General features: G+C 35.7%; 1 protein-coding gene across 1 annotated transcript; it reads left to right on the top strand.

Annotated features, from left to right (window-relative positions):
• The first annotated feature begins 225 nt into the window (after positions 1 to 225).
• Positions 226 to 8,018, top strand: LOC129885650 (magnesium transporter MRS2-3). The gene is made up of 6 exons (XM_055960007.1): positions 226 to 781; positions 1,462 to 1,698; positions 1,841 to 1,969; positions 2,317 to 2,477; positions 3,356 to 3,602; positions 7,406 to 8,018. The coding sequence occupies exons 1-6, from the start codon at positions 347 to 349 to the stop codon at positions 7,691 to 7,693; spliced, it is 1,497 nt and encodes a 498-aa protein (XP_055815982.1). The 5' UTR covers positions 226 to 346; the 3' UTR covers positions 7,694 to 8,018.
• Positions 8,019 to 10,663: the final 2,645 nt, after the last annotated feature.

The following is a 10,663-nucleotide window of genomic DNA, read 5'->3' as shown; positions in this document are numbered from 1 at the left end:
AGAGAACAAATTTTACAATCATAATATTTCAAAAAGAGGTGTGGATTTGCTCATATACTTTTATTTATATTTAAAAAGTATTGAAAACTTATTATATACTAATTAAATTATAATTATTGTTTACATTATTTGACAAATATATTAATTTAATGGAATGAGAATTATATTATCAAACTTATAAGATACATAATATATATAAAAAAAATGAATGCATAGAAAAATTTAAAAAATAATTCAAGCAATGAGCAAAAATCTGCCTAACCCATAAAATTTTGGGAGCAGAATTAGATACTCTGTGAGCCATTTATTCACCGATTTAGATTATCTCGGAGATTCGACGAAAATTATGAGGGGCGTTACTCCGCCGCCGAAGTTCTCCGTTCCGTCGCCGGACGATGACGCCGATATACTCCGACCCAACACTGCCATCCCCGGCGGCGTAAACGTGGGCGCTGCTTTGCGAAAGAAGGCCACCGGGGTACGTTCATGGCTTCTGTTGGATTCAACTGGACAGACCCAAGTTGTAGAAGCTGGAAAACATGCAATTATGCGCCGAACTGGACTTCCGGCCCGTGATCTTCGCATATTGGACCCACTTCTGTCGTATCCATCTACTGTATTGGGTCGTGAACGGGCTATCGTCATCAATTTGGAGCATATCAAGGCTATTATTACCGCTCAGGAAGTCCTATTGCTCAACGCCAGGGATCCCTCTGTTGCTCCTTTCGTTGAAGAGGTTCAACGGAGAATTTTGCGCCATCACCAAGCTACCAAGTCCCAGGTTATTTTCTCTGATTTTATATTCTGAAAAAAATAATCAATTTTTGATCCTTTAGTACCTGAGTAAAGCGGAATAGCTATATAAGAATCATATAACCAACCCCCCAAAAATGTATGGATAATAGTTATCTTAATTTTATTCTAATGAGTTTGTATCCAACTGAGGGAGTGGATATAGAAGATTCAGACAACCAAACCAATCCAACTTAGAATGATCTTTATTCTCATTTTGATGCTTTGGGGGTGTTTAATCGACAATGTGTGTTACCCTTCTTAGTCTTTAGTTGATGATATTGTAAAGACTTATCTAATCTACTCGCAGTCTTTTGCTGCTTACAAGCATATGTGCCTGGTAAGACCTGAGTGGAATTCTTGCGATCTCTAGGTTGTTTCACCTATGCTTCAACTGCTCAATCATCCTTGGGGATCCATATGTATCTTGACCATCTAAACAGAAGCTTCACGTTTAACCGTTTTGCCTTCTCATTTTGGTTTATAATAGACTTCTTTTTGCAACTTCAGGTTTAATGCTTAATATTTTAGATTTTATGACCTATCTCTATTTGGATAACTTATTGTGCTCAAACTTAACTTTGTGCTTATATTGCTTTGATCTGGGGGGAGGGGGACTAGGGGGTGTGATGTCAATTGATCTGATAAAATGTTGTAATTGTGAATAAGGAAGCTGGAGGGGGTGGCAATAATGCAGACTGGACAAATCTGTATGATCTGGAAGAGCCACAATCTGAAGCAGTTTCACCTCCAAACTTTTCTGCAAGCTTCCGAGCAATGGACGAGAACAAGGCTGATGGGAAGCAGCAAGCAGGTGAGAATCGAGATGGGCCGAAGCTTCTCCCTTTTGAGTTTGTTGCTTTGGAGGCATGTCTGGAGGCTGCTTGCAGTTGCTTGGATAATGAGGTGAAGAATAATTCTATTGCTTTACTCAAATGTGCCGAACACTGTTACAGGGTTTAATTTGTCTGTTTGAGTTGGTTGCTTTTCACTGTCGTTGTTGCTCATTTCTTTCTGGTCTTTGTTTGTGTGGTTCTTTTTCAAGCAGGCAAGGACACTGGAGCAAGAAGCTCATCCTGCTTTAGATAAGCTGACATCAAAGATTAGTACTCTGAACTTGGAACGTGTTCGTCAAATCAAAAGTCGCTTGGTTGCTATTACAGGACGTGTTCAAAAGGTATACATTAGATAAAGTTTCTGCATTTCTCAGTACACTTACGGTCTTGGTTAACTGTTACTGAATAATTCACGAGAAACCTAGCAGTGGAGTCAAATACTTGAGATGCTAACTTTTTCTGTATATCTTATGCTTTTGACATTGAAATGGTCTATTCAGTCTTATTCTTTTTCTAAAATTCCACACGAACCTTAAGGGATGAAAATTTGTATGGTAAGTGACAACATTAGTTGATAAACAAAATGGTTACAAAATGAACTACTGTATTCCTTTTCTTTTGAGTGGTTGCTATGAAATGTGATATCTACAATTTTTTTGGTACTCAAATCGGCATTCTTCATTGTTAGGTCAGAGATGAACTGGAGCATCTACTAGATGATGACGAAGATATGGCGGAGATGTATTTGACTGACAAGCTGATGGAACAACTTGAAAATTCTTCTGTTTCCTCTATAAGCGGGCAAGATGGCATCGATGAGGAAGTTATTCAACCGAACATGGATGATAGGTACGTCATATATTGCTGATACTGTGATGTCTTATCCTTTCCTTTGTGTTTCAGAACCTCCTCTTTATTTGTAAATTTGAAGGTTCTCCCTTAGTCTGTCATCAAAATGTCGAGCCTAAGCAGTATTCCAAAACTGTTCTTGGAAAATGGTTTCATTTGTAGATAACTAAATGCATTTGGGAGTGGCCAGGATGGCCAGTTATGACATTATATTATCCATAGATTGCTGCTTTATCCACATCTTCTCTGCCCTTCAAAAAGTAAACAAGTAAAAATAACCTTGACAGATGATAAAAGATCTTTGGAGCTGCTGAATCTCAAATATTCACAACAATTTGGATCTCCCATCTGCAGTCTTTTTCCCTGCTTGGTTTTACTTCTATAGATTTTGTGCAATTGTATGAATAACTAAATAAGAAAATCTTTTGAGCTCCAATAGAGTCAATACATTGATGCTCACACAATCTTGAGTTGCATTACTATTTATAATTGATCTGATGTGCCAGAATAAAGAAAATGTGCCAGCAGAGTATGTACACATAATGGTGTTAATTCTACTTCCATCTGCTGAGATGCTATTGGTCCTTTATTTTCTAAAAAAATAAAAAGAGATACTATTGGTTCTATACTGCGTTTGTATTTCTCTTTGTTCTGTTGTTTCATCATCTACATTTGACCACATTGAGCTTGTGAAACAATGTGTCATGCCTCACCTTGAATGAGTGTCCCTGCTATTACGATAAACTTTTCTTGAGACAACTACTGATCAATGCTACTTAAAAATATTTTAAAAAGTTCTTGTGTGACCCTGAGAGGTGTTGGTGATGTCGATCAGTGTTTCATGTTATTCCTAAACTCCAAACTGTTTGATATGTCAGGGTTCCTGTGGAAATCTCAATGGATGCAAATGCAGGTTCCACCAGTTACGATGCAGATATTCCACATATTGACAACCAACAGGAACGGTTGTATGGTGGTCCTAATGCTCTTAGCCGAGGTAGTCGCGGGACACATACTAGCACGACTCGGAGTGCCATAAGCAAGCACCTTGACGTAGAGGAGCTCGAAATGCTCCTAGAAGCATACTTTGTTCAAATTGATGGTACATTGAATAAACTGAACACTGTGAGTGATCTTTCTCGATGCTTCAATTACTCTCACAAGTATTTAGATTGTTAGTATAGCTTCAAGACATTTATACGACTCATTTGTGCTTTCTAAGAAAAGTATGCTTTACACAAAATAATTTGGCCTGGACTTGTAAAACTTATCCAATACTATATCATATTTTGGGACGGGTACCATGCTGTTTCTAGCTAACAATGATTAGTGGGTCGTAATTGAAGCGTTAAATATTCATCTGGATGCTTGACCTATTTTAAAAAGTTGCATGAATTGCCAATATCATTGCATCAATTAAGGGCCTGATTTACCAAGGTAAAAACTCCCGTATACTATTTAATTATCACACTAAGAGTTCGTAAAACGTCCACTATAATGTTATTAGACGTGTATTTGTACTATTATGTGCATATATGTAAATGCCACTACTTGAATTTTTTGAGGTTGAAAGAATATAGGATAAAATGCAACTACTTTCATCAAAAGCCTATAGTTTTTATTTGAACTGTTGATTCTATAGATATTTTATTTAGCTAGTTTCCACTTATTTAATATTCCATTTTATCTACAACCACACTGGGGAAAATCCCCGTCTATAAAAAATTAGAGAATTTAGATAAATATGTGATTCTCTACCAATCTCACCAATCACCTAGGCCAACCGGAATCTCATGGCTGGACTGAAAGTTTGCAAAATAAATAAATAAAATAAATAAAGCAAGCATATTCCAAAATTTGTACAAAAGAGTTTTCATTCCATTCGGAGACTCTCGGGTTACATTTCCCTTCAAATTTTCCAAATGAGTGTTGTAGGGACAACTCCCCAAGCCCCATTTCTCCTTTTCATTTTGCTCAATGATTAGGACTAATGGATGTAGAGAGAAATTGAAGGTACAATTGTTATTTCAATTTTATTTGTGTAACTTATGATTGCTTAACAGAAAATAGGTCTGATCATCTGAAAAGACCACCTTTGTCACACAAAACTTAGGAGTAGAGCGATTAATGTAATTTTGGTTCTACTGTGGAAATTTGATGGGCAACTTGACAGAATACAGTAAAGTTTTGCAGAGAGATAGACCCATGCACTGTTACATCCAACAACTTAAGTTACAAGCTTTTTTATTTTTGTGTGTGGTGTTGGTACGGGTTGTGATCTAAGTACACTTTTGTGCATGTTCACTCTCACTGATATATAACCACACGCCTGTTGGCCTTAACCAAAAGTGGAACATGGCAGAAAGATAAGGGGCCTAAAATGCCATTTATGGTTTCTCTTGGGAGGTGAGCTGTGTTTTGTTGTACGTGTGGTGTGCCTTTTAGAGGAATTGAATTTTAAGGCTTTATTTTGATGGTAGTTGGTAGGACAACAATGTTTTTCCCCATACTTTCTTGAGTCCTACCTACCACAAATCGACTTAAAGAACCAAAAAACCTAATCATCTCCTTTTCTTTTTCTTTTAATAACCATGGTGTCCGGGCCAACTCGCACGCACCTCGACTAATTCTGTGGGTTACCTTCCCCTTCTCCTTTTTGTATCCATGTTTGTTCTCTTTACTCTTATTCATTATCTTTTGCTTTTTTCTTTTCCTTCCTTTCTTTTATTTGAGTAATTGTAATGACCATTTAGTATACAATTGGTGAAATCGAACATTAATCTTGTTTATACCAATAATAGTGATTTCATCCATGGGGCAGAATGTGGATTCACTATTTTCTTGCTGTTTAAATCCACTGTTATCTGATAATAGGAGTACGAAAAGTTGGAAAAGAAAAGAAAAACAGTTGTTAGACTGAGAATATTCTTATGTCCAACTTCTTGAAAGAGGATAAGATACTCTGTATCACAGAATTATTTATGAACTTGAATGTTAGAACAAATGGTTCAAGACACTTATATTTGATTTCTTGAGCTGGGAGAACTATGAATTGGGTTTTCGATACAAGGCAGCCCGGTTATGAAGCATACCACATTATGCATAGTGTTAGGTAGTGGTGGAGTAGAAATTTGTACAATTAAGGGGTCCTTCTTGTCTCTGTTCTCCACCAACTTTATATGTCCGATCATCTAAAAAGACTAGCTTTGTCGCACAAAACTAAGGAGTAGGGAGGTTAATGTAATTTTGGGTCCTGGCCATTGTGGGGCTTTTGTAATTAGAGGGAGCCTCATGTCAAACTAGGATGCTCATGGCAATAGTTGATTTGCATGCCACCAGAGTGGCAGTTTTTCAGAGAGAAAAAAAGTGAAAGAGGTTGGAAGATAGAACAAGAGGAGAAAAACTAAAGCTTTGAAGTGAAAGAAATCTCCTACAAACCACCTAGACATCTATGCAAATGTATAGATACAAAGCTTTATCTGCATTATCCAAAAATAATTTTCTGATCATATAAACAAATTAGTGATGTCCACCAGACATCTCATATTCAACTTGGATTATTGGTAATTAGCTCCAAAATTAAGTAGTTGAGGGTATGGTAAAAGAGCAAAAGAAGGTAGTAGTTCCCAAACTCAATGGTATATTGAAGAATGGAGGGAAGGATAACAGAAACAGAACAATGGGGTCACCCAAGCTTTAGAAGGATGAGACTCTACTGCAAATCAACTATTCATTTATTGTGAAGGATGCTCAAGGAGATGTGCTATAACTCTTTTAAAGAGGATTAACGAAAAAGGAACAGATACAGGCAGTGATTGTGAAGCCCTGATAAAAACAGTGAATAGAGGATCAGATCTTTAGATAGATTGAATTTTTGAAGTCTGTCCAATCCAACTTTTTGATTAAATGATGTTCTCTTCTAAATAATATGTTTGCCCTCCGGTGTCCAACAGTTAGTTTTGAAATTATATCCCCATAGTTGTGCACCTCTTTAAATTTGTTTGTGGAAGGATTTGGACAATATGTGTATCATTTTTTGTTGGTACATTAAAATATGTGTATCAGTTGTATGGCTAACTCTCCTATTGAAAGAGAGTATGTAATGGTTAAATATAGAGCCAGAAGTATGTTCTCGAATGGAATCTTTAATGAAGAGCAGCATGCAGAGAAACTAAGAATTCTCTAAGAATCTGACAACCAACCAAGCTTCAGAATTTAGACAATTACCTTAGCATTCAAATAACATTTGATTCTTTTACATCTACCAGAAGAAGAAATCACATAAGTAAGCTTTACGTATTCTAATTTCTCTGTGTGAGCAACAATGCTAAGTTTTCGCATGGAACACAAAGTAAAAGGTGAATCTCCATCAATTAACAAGACTATATCAAGGCCTAGTTATAATTAAGCTTATCAAAAAAGAACTTTGTTGTATTTAGAGGAAGAAGAAGACATCAGATATGCCGATCCTTAGATATTTAGGTTTATGGCTATAGCATCAAGTACACCATATCAAAATACCTTTACAACACTACTTCACATGTGCATTATTAGCGATACAACCTAGATGATGCATCGACATTCTTCTATTGGTCATCGCTTGATAATTCCTATCCTAGTTTGACTTTCTCTACAAGCTAACCCTTTTCTCGGTTAATTTTATCTTACTTTCAAAGCTCGGATTCTGTACAAAAACTGCCATTGGATAAAACACTGCATGTGGTAAATTGCAAATAATTACATTGATTTTGGAATAGCAATATCAGAGATAAAGTTTGATTACACAAGTCAAATTTAGACATGTACTATTTGTACTACTATGATTGCATAAATGTCTCTGTTTTCACCTTATCCAAATTTAATGTTGGACTTTAGTTTATTCTGCTGTTGTGATCCCTCTGTTTTGAATCTGCTTTAATTTTCTTCAGCTACGTGAGTATGTGGATGACACAGAAGACTATATCAACATCATGCTGGATGACAAGCAGAATCATCTTTTGCAAATGGGAGTCATGTTAACAACGGCAACTCTTGTGGTGAGCGCTTTTGTGGTTGTGGCTGGAATTTTCGGTATGAATATTGACATTGAACTGTTTGACGAAACGAGAGCTGGGATGCCGGAATTCCTATGGACAATCGGTGGTGGTGCCACTGGCAGTCTCTTCTTATATGTGATTGCAATTGCCTGGGGTAAGCACAAGCAATTGCTGGAGTAAACAGAGAGAATTGTGAACATATTGACATGTAATTTAATTTAACCGATGAAAAAACAAGATAAAAGGAATTTTACCATACCCTATAGCGTGCTATATAACAAGTATCTCTGATTCTCCGAAATAATTATTAAACTTGAAAATGTATATTTTAGCTCAAGCATGTTTGATGAATGGTTTCAAGTGATGAAATTTACTTCAGCTTCTACACTGATACAATTTGACAAGATTCACTAGCTTTACCTAACATTTTGTAAGTTTGTGACAGCCTGAAAAGGTAAAAAGATGAGCACCATATATGAAGGGGCAAGTCCCTTTCTTCAATATACTTTAGGATAGTGGTCACTTTTTCTTTTCACCAGGCAACTGGAACTTGAGTTAATAAAGTTCATAATGATCATCATCATATTGAATGGTGAAGAAAAACTGGTAAGAAGTTGTAGATACATTGTGTGGTGAAACCCAATGGTGCATGTTTACATGAAAGATTGCAGTGTTGGCAGTGAGAGTTTAAAGGCCAAGTCCACTATAGATTGGAAACCTGAAACGATCTGATAGTTAGTAATAATCAGATCTGATCTTTCTTTTCTAGTGGTCCTATTTCAACTTTATGTCACGACCTCGTAACTGCTTTCTAATTTACGATCCTAATGCCAGCTATTTCTAAGAAAATGAAATATATTCTACATTCATTTACGACACCCTTTCTCCTCCATGATGTCTATATTCATTTTCTGTCCCAATAATACATGCAAAAATGAAAAAATAAAAAGAATCTAGAACCATTTATTTCTTCTCTGTAAATATACAACTACGCCAGAGCTTGTCCACATTGTCGGCATGAGCTCGTCAATGTCTGCAAGATACCTTACGATGTCCACTAATTTCTTGAGTGTGAGCTCGTCTGACCGGCAACTCGTTGTTTTGCCTGCGCACAGATTTCAGCTAGTGGGGTGGTTTTGCCTTTTAAACTTTTTTAATGTATATATTTTGTGTCGACTTTTTTTTTTGGTGAAAATGTTACCTTCGCTGCTGATTGCCGGTCCCAAATCTATAATAACGGATGAGGATGGTGGTAGGAATGTCAACGTATAGTGAATTATTTGTGAATTTACTGAAAGAAAAAGGGAAATTGAAGTTCCATTTTGGATGAAAGTGTATGGGCAACTTGAGAGAAAAGAGTAAAGTTTTTGCAGAGAGATAGATCCATGCCCTGTTACATCCAAGTTAAGTTACTAGCTTTTGTATTTTTGTGGTACGGGTTGTGATGTAAGTACAGTTTTGTGCATGTTCATGCTCACTGATATACAACCACATGTCTGTGGGCCTTAACCAAAAGTGAAAAATGGCAGAAAAATAATGGGACATAAATTGCCATTTACATGGAAGGTGAAGAGTATTGTGTTGTCATGAGAATTGGGAACAGTACAAGGTGAAAATTAAATTCAGGATCATATATCAAAGTTAAATGTTTAAAAATTTTAATATTAGGAACTTGTGTGTGCCTTTTTAGAGGAATTGAATTCTAAGGCTTTATTTTGATGGTAGTTGGTACGACAACAATGTTTTGCCCCATACTTTCTTGATTCCTATCTATACAAATCTACTTAAAGAACCAAAAAAGTACTAATCATCTTCCTTTTGTATCCATGTTTGTTTTGTCTTTTAACTCATATTCATTATTTTTCTTCACCTCTTGTTTCCTTTGAGGAATTGTAATGATCATTTAGTAAACAATTGGTGGAATAGAACATTGATCCTGTCTATACCAGTGATTTCATCTATGGAGCAGAATGTGGATTCACTATTTTCATTTGCTGATATTAAGAGTACCAAAAAACAGCTGTTGGACTAAGAATATTCTTATGTTCCAACTTCTTGAAAGAGGATAAGATACTCCTTATCACAGAATTATATATGGACTAGAATATTAGAACAAATGGTTAAAGTCTCTTATTTTGATTTCTTGAACAGGAAAACTATGAATTGGGGTTCTTGATACGAGGCAGCCCGATGTATGAAGCATTTCATATTCATATAGGGTTTACGGAAGGGTCGCACTCCTAAGCGTGCAATGTATGCACTCGTTTGAAATGACGAAAGCTTATGCTGCTGTATTAAGAAAAAGTATGTTGAAGTTATGATCAAGCTAAATACTAAGATGTATTGGAATCTAACTACTAAATAACTAAGATTGTTTGTTTTTCCAATTATTTGAATATATAAAGTTTTTCTGTATTTAAAATCATATATATACAATTTAATAAAATACAAAATTAATCTAACACTATATCAATAGTATTAGAATGATGGTTGATTGTAGTAATGGCTAGCGGTTATGGTTGTTGGTGCCGTTTGAAGTTGGTAGTGTTGTGTGTAGTAGCTAGTGGTGATGATAGAGAGCAGTAGTGTTTGATGGTGGTAGTTGATGGTGGCGACTGATAGTTGTGGTGAATGATGATGATGGTTGATGATTGATAGTGATGATCGTAGGTAGTATTGATGGTTATTGTATTAATAGAGCTAGATGATAATTATAAATGGTGATCAGTTTTGAATCTCGATAACATGGTTATTCAATATTCCATTGATTGGATATAATGATGTAATCCTCTTTTTTATTTTCTTGTACTTGAAAGATCATTTTAGTTAGAGAAATAGAATTTGAGTGGGAAAAGTCCAAAGAATAAAGAAATGAAAGAAAAGGCATATAATTGTGCATGAGATCAAGTCCAACAATAACTTCCAAGCAGACAGAATTGAGGGAGTAAACATACAATAAGTCCATAAATAATTTGAATATTGAAGATGCTTCCAAATTAGATAAAGAGGAGACTATATAGTATTAAATTAAACATGGCATGTAGCACTGGATCAGGAAAATCTCAGGCAGGATCTCTGCACTTGAAAAATGGATCATCAACTTAAATATAAGAAATATTCCAAATATTAATTTTGGCATTTCCCACATCA

This window comes from Solanum dulcamara, chromosome 4 (genome assembly GCF_947179165.1).
Source record: "Solanum dulcamara chromosome 4, daSolDulc1.2, whole genome shotgun sequence".
Classification (NCBI taxonomy): domain Eukaryota; kingdom Viridiplantae; phylum Streptophyta; class Magnoliopsida; order Solanales; family Solanaceae; genus Solanum; species Solanum dulcamara.
This window is presented reverse-complemented; position numbering and strand designations above follow the sequence as displayed.

Bases quoted from the DNA above. Each gene is read 5' to 3' on its own strand.
- LOC129885650 (XM_055960007.1), top strand. From the start codon at position 347: ATGAGGGGCGTTACTCCGCCGCCGAAGTTCTCCGTTCCGTCGCCGGAC. The intron at 1,970-2,316 runs GTATACATTAGA...CTTCATTGTTAG, and splicing joins TTACAGGACGTGTTCAAAAG to GTCAGAGATGAACTGGAGCA. The intron at 3,603-7,405 runs GTGAGTGATCTT...AATTTTCTTCAG, and splicing joins CATTGAATAAACTGAACACT to CTACGTGAGTATGTGGATGA.